We start from the raw sequence: 15,959 nt of genomic DNA on the forward strand, positions 1-15,959 counted from the left end.
AGCTTCCCTTCGTGCTCCACTCCTGGTACGCTTCTTCTCTCTCTCAATTTACACACATATATGTTTTGTACACAACAAATTCGTTTATTAATGTCCGTTTTACTGAATTTATGGATCTGGATTGCAGTGGACTAAATTTTCCACTTCTGAATTTCAAAAAGGTGCCTCTTTGTCTATTGTATTGTATTATAATAATAATAATAATAATAATAATAATAATTTTTTCTTCATGAATTTTACAGATGGTTTTGATCATTTTGTGCTTTTCGGTATTCAACTTTAGGGTTTGGGGGTGGATGCCATAGTCAAAATGCAAGAAGCATGTCTACTGATCATAGTGCAGGGAAATTGCTGGAAGTAGAACCTGTAGCTGACTCTTGTTGGTCGGGTTCGAACGATGACGTAGCCAAAATTAGGGAAAAGTTTGATTTGGCTAAGAAGAGCTTTCTCCAGATTCCAGATGCGTTGGAGAGAATGCCGAAAATGAATCCTAAAGGTATGCGCGTTGTTGTGTACGTATGTTAATAAGAACATTTAATTGTTAATAAGGATTTATTAGTTTTTGAATGCGGATGCCAGGTATATATGTTAATAAGAACCTTAGATTGGACAGCATACAAGTTTATGGTTTTGACTATGACTATACTTTGGCGCATTACTCTTCTAGTTTACAGAACTTGATCTATGATCAGGCAAAACAGCATTTAGTAAACGAGGTATGTTTTGAAATTTGTTATGATGCTTTGATTAAGTGGTTTTATGGAAACGTTAACGTTTTTTTCCCAGCTTAAATATCCAGATGGTTGCTTGGCGTCTAAATATGATCAGAGTTTCCCGATTAGAGGTTTGTATTATGACAAGTTAAAAGGGTGCCTTTTGAAGCTAGATTTCTTTGGATCGATTGAACCGGATGGATGCTACTTTGGTCGGCGCAAGGTATGGTGATGCATTGCTATGATATTAATTTGGCGTCCCTATTTATTGTTAAATGTTAACTTGCTGTTTATATAATTCTTTCTGTAATGTTGTAGTTTCGAATGTTACAATGATAATAATCTTGTATTAGTTTTATTATGATAGTCAAATGAATGTTATCTGTGTATGACATGATATAGGCAAACAAAGATGAGGTTGCATTTATGAGTCTCTGCTAACTATATCCACTAGAGCTTTGAGAAAAAGAGCAAAGAATAAATTAGGGTGTTACTTTTTAAGCTGCATGGGTGGTGACATGGCGTAATTGATGAACATTATGCAAATTCAAAATTAGTCTTGGTGTGTTGTGCATAGCATGGCACAGGGTCAGGGGTTATTTTAGAGAATTTGTTGTATATTTTAAAGTAAAGATGACTTCTTATGAAGTATGATTTTAATCAAAACCACATCATATTAGTGTCTGAATATTATTACAGTATCCATCAGACGATAGAAATTGAACTATGAAACTCAACTGTAAAGCAATTAGGTTAACTTGGGCATATATCTAGTGTATTTTTTTGAAATCATTTATTTTCCACATTTTCACAGAGGAACATAATAAAAACACTTCAAAGTTCAGTATAAAGTTTTATATTATCATGCTCAAAGTGAAACATTAAAAATATGTTTCTGTCAATATCTTTTTTTTGAAAGGCTTCTGTCGATATCTATTTTCCTCTATTTTTTGTTAATTTGTTCATATATGATTCTGCGTGTACCTTGGATCCTGGGTAGAAATCTACCGAGGATAAAGGGTTGATTTAAGATGCACGCTTGACGCTTCACATTCCCATGCATCAATTGTGCATTGTAGTGTCTCACATAACATTAAGTGAAACCAAGTCGTTACTTTGTCATTAGTTATAGAAAGGCTCATGAACAACTTGCTTGTTGTCATTAACAGCTTAGTCGGAAGGAAATTGAAGAGCTCTATGGAACACACGACATATTGGCCGTGATCAAGCTCGAGAACTTGTCGGTCTGATGGATTTCTTTTGCTTTAGCGAGGTCCGTCTTCTTATGTTTCCTTTTAATTGAAAATCTTTTCTATTTAAAACCATTCTCTTTTAAAATTTAATAATTTACTCTCTTCTCATCATACTCTCTTTCGATATCTATTTTTATGGTATGAATGCATGACACGATTTCCCTCAATTCTTAACATGCTTTAAGCAAGTATCTTTTTATGTGCGTTGTTAGATTTTATTTGTATGTATATGTGTACCTTTTTATTATTTAGTTTCTGCTTTTTTGTAGGTATGCCTTGTTGCAGATATAGTACAATACTTTGTTGATGCCAAGCTGGAATTCGACGCATCTTACGTATATCAAGACGTTCGTCGCGCAATTCAGCACGTTCATCGGAGTGGCTTGGCTCACAGAGGAATCCTTTCCGACCCTGACAAATACCTATTTAAAAATGTGCGTTATTATGTTATAAAATCCAATTGCAAGATGTTTCTTAACTAATATATATATATATATATATATATATATATTCTTTGTCTTTATACAGGGCCAGTTACTATCTTTCCTCAAAATGCTTAGAGAGAACAGGAAGAAACTTTTCTTAATGACTAATTCTCCATATTATTTTGTCGATGGTGGGATGCGTTACATGTTGGAGGTGAACATATAAACCTTTGTTAATATCTGATTTTATCATAAGTTTCTAAATACTAGTTTCTTGTTGATTAGGATTCTTTAGGTGGAGATTCATGGAGGGAACTTTTTAAAGTTGTGATTGCAAAAGCAAATAAACCCGAATTCTACACATCTGAACATCCGTTTCGGTTAGTTTTCAAGATCTCAATATAAAGTGACACCCAATTTGAGATTATATAAGAATATTAATATTACATTCATGACATTATGCAGTTGCTATGATACCGAGAAAGATAACCTGGCTTTTTATAAGGTGGATAAATTTCTTCCAGATAAGGTTTACTATCATGGATGCCTCAAAAGCTTCTTACAAATTACCAAGTGGAACGTTCCAGAGGTGTATTTCTTTAAATATAATCCGCATATTGATTTTTTAGTTCTCAAAATTCCAATTATATAATTTTCAAAATAACATAAGGGGTGCAGGTAATATACTTTGGGGATCACCTATTTAGTGACCTTCGAGGGCCTTCGAAAGCCGGCTGGCGTACCGCTGCAATTATCCATGAATTAGAAGTATGGCCTTTTTTCGTTTTGACTTTTAAATAGTCAACCAGATTTAGTTTTTAAATTCAAAATCAAGATTTAAATATGGTTTTAGTTCCTGTTAAGACTCAAATAAGAGATTTAGTCCAAAAGTTTAAATTTGGCTTTTTTAGTCCATTAGTTTAATTTTTGTCTCAATCAATACAACAATACCTGGCCACTAACACCATCTGTCTTTTTACTGTTAAGTTTTTGTACAAAGACCATAATGCCCCTGTTAGTAAAATAACCATTTTCGTCCCATAATTAATATTTTACTAGCATGGGCACTCTGGTCATTGTTACACAAACTTAACAGAAAAAATTGAATGATGTTAGTGGGCCTGGTATTAATTAAGACGAAATGAAACTAATAGACTTGAGAAACCAAATTTAAACTTTTGGATGAATATGGTTAATTTATTCAAATCAAAGGAACTAAAACCGTATTTAACTCCAAAATCAATAATGCTATGCTTGTTCATTTGTTTATTGTGTGACGCAGCATGAGATCAAGATACAAAACGAAGACAGTTATCGTTTTGCTCAGGTGTGTATAACTGCATATATGTCACTTTCTTGCACCAATTGTTATTTATGTATTTATTTATTTTATATACAGGCAAAGTTCCATATCATCCAAGAACTTTTGGGCAAACTGCATTCAACTGTATCTAGCAAACGCTCATGTGATTCTTACAAGTGTCTGTTGAATGAACTAAACGACCAGCGACAAAATGCGAGACGCACGATGAGAAATATGTTTAATGAATCTTTTGGGGCAACTTTCCTCACCGACACGGGTCAAGAATCGGCTTTCGCGTATCACATTCATCAATTTGCTGATGTGTACACCAGTAAGCCTGAGAACTTTATGTTTTATCAACCTGAGGCGTGGCTTCATGTACCCTATGATGTTAAAATCATGCCGCATCATTTAAAGGTATGATTTAAATAATATTAGATATTATTATATAGGAAATATGGTTTTATGTGTTAAGAATTATTTTTGGTATTTGCAGGTTTCATCAAGCTTGTTTGGGACTTGAATTCTTGATTAAAAATATAAAGATGGAAAGACAGAGATGAAGATGTAAGTTTTGCTCTGTGCACAGATTCATTGATTTTCTTGAAAAAACAATTTAGCAAAATAGGCGCGCTCGCTATTAATTGATTATTTCATAAATAGATGTTAATGGCGTAACATCCATCAAAATTTTGAATACAAAACGTATTCTTTTGTTGTTTTGATATTGTGGTTGCTTGAAAGTAAGGCCTGTTAGTTGAAACAGGCTGAACCGCCCAATCCGAAGCTAGTTGGCCAGTTTGATAGGCTTAAGGTCTGAATTCTCGATATTGACCATGTGGTGTTTTAACAGATTGGTATGGTTTGGAACTTAGAACCGGTCATGCAAACTTTATAACCGTTAACCTTTATTATTTATATATTTTTAAAATTGAACATGTAGACAGTATTTATTATTTATGTATATGTATTATAAACATGAACCATCTTTATTTATTTATTTTTGAACGGCCAACTATTTACAAACAAGATACACTCGTATTTTGATCTGACCCTCACCTAGGGCCAACGTCTGTGAACACTTGAAGGCATGACAATACAGTGACATAAAACTAGTTTAGTTCAAGGATCAGCTAGTAACTAGTGAAAGTCACCTAATTGCCTAGTCTTCCATCGTCATCCTAATGTCTCTAGAACTAAATGCTGGGGATAGAAATCGAACTTGGGTCGCATGAAACACCAAGTCTCTTCCTTACAACTTCGCCACTGTTAATTCTCTCTTCAACACCAAGTTAACAGTAGGTGGTTGTGGATAAAGGCCAGTTTGGGAAAAGGTTCCAAAAATCCTGGTTAGTGGTTAATCTATAGCCCAAGAAAACTCCCAAAAGCCCAGTGTCTTTATTAGAAGCATAAAATTGCTATTTTAGGCATTTCAAAAAATAATTTGAGGTATAGATTACAACTGGTTTGTTTTTGGGTTTCGGGTTTTTCAAGTCGGGTTCTTTGGGTTTCAAAGTTTTAAATCTTGACCCGAAACCCAACCCAAATCTCTTACGGGTTTTTCGGGTTTGGGTAATTCGGGTTCGGGTTTCTTTGGGTTGGGTTAATCGGGTTTCAAGTATCCTAGAAAACAAACAAACAAAATAAAAAAAACACAAAAACAAAAAAAAAATTAAGAACGACAATGCTAAAATTAAAACAACATATTATTCTTTGCTTATAACAAAATAATCAAATAACAAACCAACATAGTTTGATAAAACAATTCAAAAGAAGAGTAAAACTAACTCGAGCCTTAATCATATTCAATAGGACATGATTTGGTGGTTCGATTTTCGGTTGCTATTAGTAATAAACGGAAAACATAAATTAATAATAAACAATCGATCCATAATCGTTAGAATGACAACAACCAATTAGCACTAGATTATGATAACTTTAGTGGCTAAGACTTAGTTTATTATACATAAAAATATATTTAATTTTAAAACTAGAAGTTTATTCGGGTTTTTCGGGTTGACCCAAAACTTATAAATCAAACTCGAGAACCAACCTAAATTACTTCGGTTTGTGTTCGGGTTAGTCTTTTATCGGGTTCGGGTTAGTTCGGGTTCGGGTGCGGGTTTTATCGGGTCGGGTTTCGGGTTTCGGGTAAAAGTGACAGCCCTAATTACAATTACGATATTGGTTAACATAGGCTAGTCGATTAGTTACATGTATGGTAATTGATTAATTATTGAACCCATACTATTTACCGTGTTTGAAATCAAATATACTAACGTGATAAAGAATTTTTTTTAAATGGTAATTGCTTAATTACTGATACCATACTTGTGACAAAGATTTTTTTTTTTTAAAATGGTAATTGATTAATTATTGATCCCATACTTGTTTACCGTGTTGGAAATCAAATATATTAACGTTAATAAAGATTTTTTTTTTTATTTTTAAGATATAATTATAGATGTTTTGTGTTTCTTGAAATTGAAAACTTAAAATTATTTAAACATTGAATTTTATTTGACTATTAATGTTTAAAAAGTCGGTTTGAATAAATTCTTATTAGGTTTTGGTTGGTGACATACGGGAATCACAAGGTACAGCAAGTATCTAGTTAATAATAGGGGCTACAATTAGTCTTTTGTAGTGACAAATCTTGTATATGTTTTTAAGAGACGGAAATTTTGGGAAAACATGTAAACCCGGGGATGTAACGAGAGAACATATATATAACATAAGTTTTATAATTGTTTTGGTTAAAAATTAATAAGTATAATTTTGTAATCAAATTCGTTATGTGAGGTGGTGTGCTTGTAACATATATAATAAATAATGTAAAAGTGATACGAGTGATTGCGAAGAAGGCCCTTGATCATTTAGGATCTCCGCATCAAACCTCCGGAGACGAGTAAACATTGGCCTACCTTAGAAATATTATTAATCGAAGAAATGATGTACAATTCGAGAACAATGTTGATTGCACCTAGAGTTACAGAGAGTGAGTTTATCAAGTGTGTGATGTGTTCTAATGATCAGCATAGCCTTATTATTATTATTATTATTATTATTATTATTATTATAAAAGAGGAGTTTGGCGATGCTAGACTATGATTGGTCCATTTGTCGGCATCTAATTGGGTCAAGTGTTATATATATTTTTTATTTTTTGTTTTAAGTTTGATAATTAAACGGTTATTTGCGTTGACTCACCACTACACGCCCAGAACAGCCAACGCACGAGATTTACCAACGACTGGATTTCATGGGCATTTTTGTTTTAGTTCCTGAATCATAAAAAACATAACCGAAACCAACCGAATTGATGTTGACTGTGACATTTGTCAATTTCGGGTTATTTTATACTTGTATTCTTAATGTAAACCCGACCCGTTTTGTATCCCGAACCTTTCGATATTATCAAAATGATGAATTGTATGTTAAATATTGTTTTATAGTTGTTGGATCAAAACAAAAAAAAACACCCTTTTCGGTTCTTAAAATTCCCCGAAAACGCTCAAAACGAACTCCAGGGACTAAAACTACCAAAATGGAGACTTGAAGGACCCATTTGTAGTTTGTGCTTTCTTGGGTCTATAACCAACCCATTTTCATGAAACACCCTTTATGAAAGACCCATTCAACTTACCCTATATATACACACCCATCTTCTTCATTTGTGCCTGCTCATTTCTTCATTTCTCTCTCAAATTCTTGACTTCTAAGGTTATTCTTCATAAGCTAATATTTCATTTTAACTAACTTCTCAATACTTAAAGCTTGATGTTACAACATATATATAATATACACTCCTTGTTTACCTTCGGTCTTTCATTTCTCCGGTCTCGGCCGGTTGAAATGTCGGGCTAGTAAGGCAAGGTTACATGGAGGACTTTGTAGTCCTTGTTTATATGATTAACAAATCTAACCATATAACTTGTTATACTTGCTTAACTTCTACATATTTTAGTTTATTGTTCATATTTGTCAAGTTCCATGGTATTGGGTATGTGGTGACTAGCCTCGGTTTCATCCCGAGTTGAGAACCGAACCAAAAACCGAACTTTTGTTTAAAAGCATTATTGTTAACTTTTTGAATGTAAAACTTGAGTATTATTATTTATAAGTTATTTTAAAAGTTCCATGGTAATTGGGTATGTGGTAACCATCCTCGGTCTTATTCCGAGTCAAGGACCGAACCAAAAACCGAACTTTTGTTTAAAAGCTTTATTGTTAACTTTTTGAATGTAAAACTTGAGTATTATTATTTATAAGTTATTTTACAAGTTCCATGGTAATTGGGTATGTGGTAACCATCCTCGGTCTTATTCTGAGTCAAGGACCGAACCAAAAACCGAACTAAACCGAGTTCACTCGCTTAAGACACACAAGTGTGTTTTTAGCCACCAAAACTCATATTTTTCTTCAAGATTATATTTTAAATCAATTTTAGTTAATTTCTAAACATACTTGGCATGTCGGTAACCAACTTGATCTTATAACAAGTTCGAACCGATAAGGTCGTATACTCGCTTAACGAACGTTAAGGTTCTTCACAATAGAACTACATACTTGGTTAAGTCTATTTTGATTTTATTGAGTTATCTCATAACATTTATTATTTTGGGAAGTTAACTGTGAGCTTGGTCAATTATCAAGTCTCGAACCGACAAACCCGAACACTCGTTTAAACCTCGTTTTGGTATTCTTATAACCAAGGGTTTTGCAATATCACATTTTAACCCACATTATTACTTAACATAGGTTGAGTAAAAAAAGAAAAAAAACTAATGAATAGAATACCGAGACCCGGTTTCGAGTAAACTTATTTTACAAAACTCGTTTATTTAATTTCTCAAATATTTACATTTTAAATCCTAAACTTTATTTATTTACTTTATTTGTCATATATTTTATTTTAAACCCTTCCAACACTACCTACTAACACAAGACCCGTTTAATATAGGTCTTGCTCGTTAAACCGATCTCTCCGATTATTCACGACACTATCTTTCAAGTTACTTGTTAATGTGAGTACTTTTTCATCCCCTGTTTTCCATCTTTCGTTTTGGGGGTGGCATTGCATACTTATTCAAATTCAAATGATTTATACTTGAGTTTTAAACCACAACACGTATTGTATATGTTTACTTAAATAAATGCTCGATTTGGTGTTATATGCTTTACATGATTATGTGCAAATTCTTGAATGCTAAGGCGGGTAGCCTCTTGAATGCTAAGGCGGGTAGCCTCATCAAAGTATGATCATACGTTAATTTCGAGTATATATGGTATCCCCATATAGAAAGGTGTCGTCAATGTATTCTTATTGACGATTTCATTATTGACGGTTCGTCAATGTATTCTTATTGACGGTTTTATTATCTAAATTGTTGCTATTATTTATTGTTTTCATATACTAGTTGTGGATTTCATATTATATACTTATTGTCCAAAACTATGAAAATTGCTCACCAACCTTCGTGTTGACAAACTCTATTTTATACAATGTTACAGGTTTGATGTTAGCTTGATTGGATTACTTGAAGAAACTTATTATCTTGGCTTTAGGATATTAGAAAATAAAAGAACAAGTTATTTGTTTATCTATATATTTGGTATTTTGTATGAACAATTGTTGTGTTATTTATGATGATATGGATTTAAATGAGTTGTTTAAATATTGTAACTTTATAGTGTCATTGTGCAATGAGCAATCATGTCGGGCCTCGACGTTTCCGCCTTCATTGGTCGGGGTGTGACATTGACTCACCGCCGTGACCAACAAAGCTCAAGTTTTATTAACGCCCAGGTTTTATCGACCGAATAAACGTCATTTTAGATATTTTATTTTTTTTATATGTTAATTTGACGAATTTATTTTTTGGGTTTTAACGCTTAGATTTTACCGACATTGTTTATACTCTACCGTAACAAGCGTTACTGAAACCGACCAAATTCGTGTTGACTCATCGCCACAATGCCGAGTACCGACAATGCTCGAGTTTACCAACGTTCAGGTTTCAACGGCCAAATAAACGTCATTTTAATATTTTATTTATTTTAACGCTCGCGTCTTAGGATTTAGAGTAACGTGACGGGTATATAAGCACATCTGACCAGTTCCAGCGCAATGCGCCGGGTAATTTACTAGTATATATATAATAAAAGAAAACAACAAAAAATCGGCTTATCCTTAATTGGTCAGCACTCATAGCCGTTTGAGTCAATCTTCACGTGCTTTTCCTTGGTGGTTTTACCAAGTTTTCGGTGCGTATGCAGTCCAGAACGGTTACCTGTCTTGGCAAGTCAAAATAAGAGAGAATATCGGTTAGTTACCTGTTCTTAGGAAACTGGATACTGTGAGGATCATGACTCCTATCACGATTTAGGGGATCCTGCACCATAAAATCTACCGAGAACAATAATCATAAGATTGATGATATTAGATCTCCCTCAAACTTAACTGGCCTTTCACTGTTCTTAGTAGATTGGTACTATTAATACTACGCATTGTAGATAAATTTCACAAATATTATAAAGAAAATAATGACATGTATTAAAGTTTAATGAAGTCATTTATATTTTTAAAAACCCATTAAAAGTGGACCACATAAAATTTTCAACATGTCATGTTGTCCGGATACCAGAATTATAAAAGCAGGTTCATAACCCATGGATCTTGTTAAATGAGCTAGTTATTACTAGTGACGAATCACTTAGAAAAACTACAATTTTTTCTCGACAAAGAGTACGATATGTATAATATGCTATAACTGAAATGAACCACTTAAGATGAGTATGCAGTATGCTATTATGTTAACGGTTTAAGGGGATATCTAATGTTTTATATATTTATGGAGTAATTATTTAGATATGTTGTATTATATAGCTTTAAAGAAGATAATCAAATGGGTTTATGAAGCATCAAATGAAATTTATTAACACATGCACCACATCTCTTGTTAAAGGTTTTCATAAATTTGTGCATTCATGAGTGATCATAACAACTGGCAAATTTTAAAATGAGCCTATTCATACATCTGGTATGGAACAAATACTCGTAAAAATATAATTCTCGAGTCCAAAGACATTGGGTTAATTACACGTCGTCTACTCGATTTAGCAAGATGTTATGTATCCCGTAAAACATGCTTAAGTAGATTTATAAATTGATTAAAGTGTTAAAACTAACAAAACTTGCAAGTTCGAAAACTGTAATTAACTTGTCTTTTTAATAGGTTTATATAAATATACAACTATATATTTAAAAACTTGTATGGAATTTCTAGTTTTAATCTTCGTTGATAATCGACGATTGTTAATATGCTTTGAATAATTAATTTAAGAGGCAAATTTTATTAAATTAAGCCTGTACGTAGTTACGTGTTAACATTCATTTTGGATACTAGATAAAACATAGTGGGACGAAATCAATCAAGTGGGTCGGCATACACTTGTCAAATATCTTTAAATCCTCAAAACTTAGGTTAAATCAGCCACAATTGTTTTGACTTTTTGAAGTACTCCACTAATCATTTTCATTTCTCCACTTACAAGTCACTATTCACGACGTGTCAAATCCACCATGCAAAACTTAATATAAATACACGAAATCCCACGTTAGTTTTGTATCCACATGCAATACAACTTAATTTACCTTCTTTCGTCAAATTAAATTAAGTCTACCCACATATACATAATACATACTAAACTTGTTACAAGCATAATTAATGGCATTCATGAAGTTCCTACTACTTCTTGCTTTGCTTATTGCTTCTTTATCTACTTCCATTTTGAGTGCTGAGGGGCAAGTTATTGCGCGCAAGGATTTAGGTGTAGATCTTGGTGGCGTTGGTGTTGGTGCTGGGGCGGGTGTTGGGTTTGGCTTAGGGGGTGGTGGAAGTGGTTCCGGAGCAGGCGCTGGATCTGGATCAGGTTTAGGATCTAGGTCCAGTTCCTCCTCTTCTTCAAGCTCATCGAGCTCGTGCAACAGTGGCTCCAGAGGAGGTGGCTCCGAAGCAGGTTCGTCTGCAGGATCCTATGCGGGATCCCATGCTGGATCGGGACATCGAGGTGGAAACTGAATGCGGATTTACGTATGATATTTTATATAGCATGCCACCATATTTGTACTTATCTAAATAAATAGATCGATATATATATATATAAAGGGTGATGCTACTCTTTGTTATTGGCATGTAAGGTTTCACTCTTTTTCTTGTAAAAGTTTATTCAAGTTTTATATATACATTATTATATATGCATTATATGGGCATACCTTCAATGATGAAGTATGAACCGATCTGATGCGCTCATATAACATAAAGTTCTGAGACTTGCTACGTACTGTTACATCCTTCTGCATATTGATGGACGCCATGAGAAACAATAATTCTTGGTCTACTCGCTCAAAAGATTCACCTACATTGTTTTTATATTAGTAGGTTAGTGTTTTGGTCAAAAGTTACCGAAACAATTTTGTGAACAAACTTAGTAAACGAGGTAGTGTTGTTTTCAGGATAACGCAAATAAGTATGGTAAAGTAAAAGGTAGACACGAGATATAAAAACCTTGGATCTTGGTGAGGATCTTCGGAAAAAAACCTCAGGAGAGGGAAATTATCCGTCTTGTCTCAGATTTATTAAGTGAAAATGTTGAGTACAAGTCGAGAGCTGATTGTACATGGTCACTGGAGTACAATATGAGTGTGAGTGGGTGTTTTTTCCGTGTCCTATACTAGGTCTTCGACTTGAGCTACAAGCATGTGACTGTTCCAGACTTATTCTTCTTGTTTCACATGCTAATTGACTAATCCTCCGACTTCTAAGCATGACTAAGTCTACTAGCCATTTAGTTATGTAACCTGCAAGCATAATAGTTTGCATAAATAATATAGGTCAGGATTCCGAACCTATCAAGGATCCTGGGCAATAGGATATCACTCAAAACCCTATGTAAAATTGACCCACAACACTCAGTTAGGATTATCACTAGTATTTATAGGTATAGGCGGTATTACAACCACTACTTGGTCTAGTAGCAAATGTGTATGTCTAATAACCAAATAATTGTGGTACCTAGTCTCGTTTGAGACGTGATGAAATAGGTGAGAAAAATAATTAGCTGTTCAAAAAAAAAAAAAAACTTATATGCACTGTTATAACAGGTAGTTTGCTACCCACACATAAGAACGCATGCAAGTTCTGATTTTTATTTTGAGTCTGTTGGTGTGACAAAATGAACTTGGCAAACACACTTGGGTGTAAAGCAAACTTTTTGGAGTACATCACCAAAATTAATCTATCACTTACTAGGGTCGTCCTTAAGAATTCGGATGCCCTGTACAACTAGAAAAGCTGGACCTCAGTTATTAGTTATTCATTTTTTATTTTTATATTTGACACCAAGTCGCCAATCATTAGTTTTGTGTTTTTCTTTGAATTTTTTAATTCTTACATGTTGATACTTTGAACAAGCTACACTAGCATACTACTCTCATTTTATTAATATACGAAAACAAGAAACAAACTGAATGACTAAAATGAAGCTATTATTAGAATATGAAAATATTCTAGAAGATTTTATAGATTATGTTGTTTATATGTTTGATTTGTATTCATATCTTTTACCCTTTTAGAATATGTATAGGATTATGTTTCTTCCTTTATTTAAAAGGTTTATGGTTTAATGCAAAGGCAATGATTACGATCATATTTACTATCATGGCATCCGAGCCAATTCCCTGATTTTTTCTCCGTCTTCTTCCTGCCGTTACAAACCCATCGCCACCCCATGTCCAGTGACAAACCTTCATCGTCGGTTTCGACCAAATCAAAAGCCCTCCATCCCGTTTACTCTGTTAGTAACATCCAAAACAAGATTCGCACACTTGATGGCACCTCCTTTACCTACTCATCATGGGTGAAACTCTTTACTCTTCATGCAAAGGGCTACAAGGTTTTGCAACATATCGATGGCACTCCTCCACCAGATCCGACTCACGACTCTTACGAGAGTTGGGCCGAAATTGACGCTATCGTTCTCCAATGGATATATGGAACGATCTCCCAACCTTATCTTGCTCACGTTCTCGACACTAATGCAACAGCTCAAACAGTTTGGAACAAGCTTAAACATATTTTTTTATCTAATAAAAAATCTCGTGCTGCAGCTCTCGAGAAACGATTCACAAACCTAACCTTATCCGCGTGCTCCTCGCTTGATGACTATTGTCAAAAGTTACAAGATTTGGCTGAACAGTTGAATGACGTTGATCATATTGCTGACGAATCTCGATTGGTAGTTCAACTCGTTAACGGCCTTCCAAAGGAATATGATGCATGTGCTATGGTTATCAATCAAACCGAAACAAGTTGGGACGACGCGAGAACCGCTATTGATCTCGAGAGGCAACGAAAAGAAGCAAGAGCAGATTCGGCCCAAACCGCGTTCGTTGCACCCAATATTAACACTCGTCCCACTCAAGGTAATACTACGACCAATGGGTTTAATGGTTCAAATAATACACTTGGCTCCTCTAACGGTTCGAGTTCAAATGGTTCGGGGTATAATAATTCTGGTTATATGGGCAATAATTACCAACCGGGGTATCGGGGTCGGGGTCGTGGTCGCCGAGGAGGCCGAAGTAATAGCAGGGGTGGTGGCCGATTTTATCAACAGCAACACTATTTGCCTCAACATTACCCACCAATCCCCTGGACCAACACACCTCCTTGCCCACATCCAGCCCAAGGTGGGTGGACTAGTCAATGGCAAAATCCTCAAACTAGTTATGGACCATATGCTGCCACTTACGGCCCACCAATGAACCCCACAGAATTGGGTCAGGCTTTGCAAGCAGTGAATCTTCAGAATGATCCATGGTTTATGGACTCGGGAGCCTCGTCTCATCTCACCGCCGACCCAGGTAAGATACAACACCCAACTAATTTATTTTTTAATGGTAATATTTTCGTTGGTAATGGTCAACAATTGCCGGTCACCGGTACAGGTCATTCCTCTTACCACCTTCCTAATCGCACTTTTCAACTTTTTAACATTCTGTTAGCCCCTCAAGTATTTAAAGATTTATTATCTGTTCGTAAATTTTCAACTGATAATCAAGTATCCATTGATTTTGATGCATATGGTTTTTCTTTGAAGGACCTCGCGACGGGAAGGCACATTTCCAGACATAACAGCACCGGGGATCTCTATCCTTTCACAAAGCCCACTTTTCCTTCCACCGCTTGCCTTGTAGCGTCTTCAACTTCTACATGGCATAACCGTCTTGGACATCCCAGAGTTCAAACTGTTTTTTGATTCGCAATCTTTTACTCTTGCACCTTTTGATATTGTACATTGTGATTTATGGACATCACCGATATTAAGTAACAATGGATACAAATATTACATGGTATTAATTGATAACTTCACCCAATACGTGTGGGTTTATCCCTTAAAATTCAAATCCGAAACTTTTCTTACGTTTGTCAAGTTTCATCGACTAATCGAAACCCAATTTCAAACTAAAATTAAATCCTTCCAATGTGATCTTGGAGGTGAATTTGATAACAATGAATTCCATAAATTTGCAACTGCTCAAGTACTCATTTTTTTTTTCTCTTGCCCACAAACCTCACCTCAAAATGGTAAAACCGAGCGTATGATTCGACGCCTTAACGATATCATCCGTCCGCTCCTCATGCAGGCTAATTTACCACCTACCTTTTGGGTGGAAGCCTTACACACTGCCGCTTATTTACACAATATTCTTCCAACCAAAAGTCTCAACCTCTTCACCCCACCTTTGCCCTATTTCACCGACACCCCACTTATGATCACTTACGAGTTTTTCGCTGTGCGTGTTATCCTAATCTCTCGGCTACCCAACCTAATAAATTACTTCCTCAATCCACACGTTGTATCCTCTTGGGATACCCTCCTAATTTTCGAGGCTATCGTTGTCTTGATCTTGTCTCAGGTCGTGTTCATATATCTCGTCATGTGATCTTTGACGAAAGCACGTTTTCGTTCACTGATCCAATTGACACCGCTCATTATCAATTCCTTGACGACGCCCCAAACCCAATAAATTTTAACTTCCCACCAACCCAACCCACATCTACGACCCATGCCTATTCACCATCCACAACCCATCCCCCTCCTTCTATGGACCCGCCTGCTCATATCCCTTCTTCGGCCCAAACCAACTCACCTACGGAACCCTTAGCCCAGCCCACTCACACTTCGAATCACCATGCCA

General features: G+C 35.1%; 2 protein-coding genes and 1 pseudogene across 3 annotated transcripts; all 3 read left to right on the top strand.

Annotated features, from left to right (window-relative positions):
• The first annotated feature begins 291 nt into the window (after positions 1-291).
• Positions 292-4,390, top strand: LOC143616494 (uncharacterized; annotated as a pseudogene). The gene is made up of 12 exons (XR_013150671.1): positions 292-496; positions 580-716; positions 787-936; positions 1,883-1,986; positions 2,236-2,400; positions 2,495-2,605; positions 2,677-2,771; positions 2,857-2,980; positions 3,070-3,159; positions 3,674-3,718; positions 3,791-4,111; positions 4,191-4,390. The product of XR_013150671.1 is annotated as an uncharacterized LOC143616494 (transcript).
• A 7,034-nt stretch (positions 4,391-11,424) lies between these two features.
• On the top strand, positions 11,425-12,123 carry LOC143616497 (uncharacterized). Its single transcript, XM_077089312.1, has one exon. The coding sequence runs from the start codon at positions 11,425-11,427 to the stop codon at positions 11,776-11,778; it is 354 nt and encodes a 117-aa protein (XP_076945427.1). The 3' UTR covers positions 11,779-12,123.
• A 1,363-nt stretch (positions 12,124-13,486) lies between these two features.
• LOC143616495 (uncharacterized) lies at positions 13,487-15,016 on the top strand. Its single transcript, XM_077089311.1, has one exon. The coding sequence runs from the start codon at positions 13,487-13,489 to the stop codon at positions 15,014-15,016; it is 1,530 nt and encodes a 509-aa protein (XP_076945426.1).
• Positions 15,017-15,959: the final 943 nt, after the last annotated feature.

This window comes from Bidens hawaiensis, unplaced genomic scaffold (assembly GCF_021521415.1).
Source record: "Bidens hawaiensis isolate Kalapana, Puna unplaced genomic scaffold, B.hawaiensis_p1.1 tig00047581_1, whole genome shotgun sequence".
NCBI classification, from domain to species: Eukaryota; Viridiplantae; Streptophyta; class Magnoliopsida; order Asterales; family Asteraceae; genus Bidens; species Bidens hawaiensis.

What these genes read in the sequence shown, in the direction of transcription:
- LOC143616497 (XM_077089312.1), top strand. Translation starts at nt 11,425, where the DNA reads ATGGCATTCATGAAGTTCCTACTACTTCTTGCTTTGCTTATTGCTTCT.
- LOC143616495 (XM_077089311.1), top strand. Translation starts at nt 13,487, where the DNA reads ATGTCCAGTGACAAACCTTCATCGTCGGTTTCGACCAAATCAAAAGCC.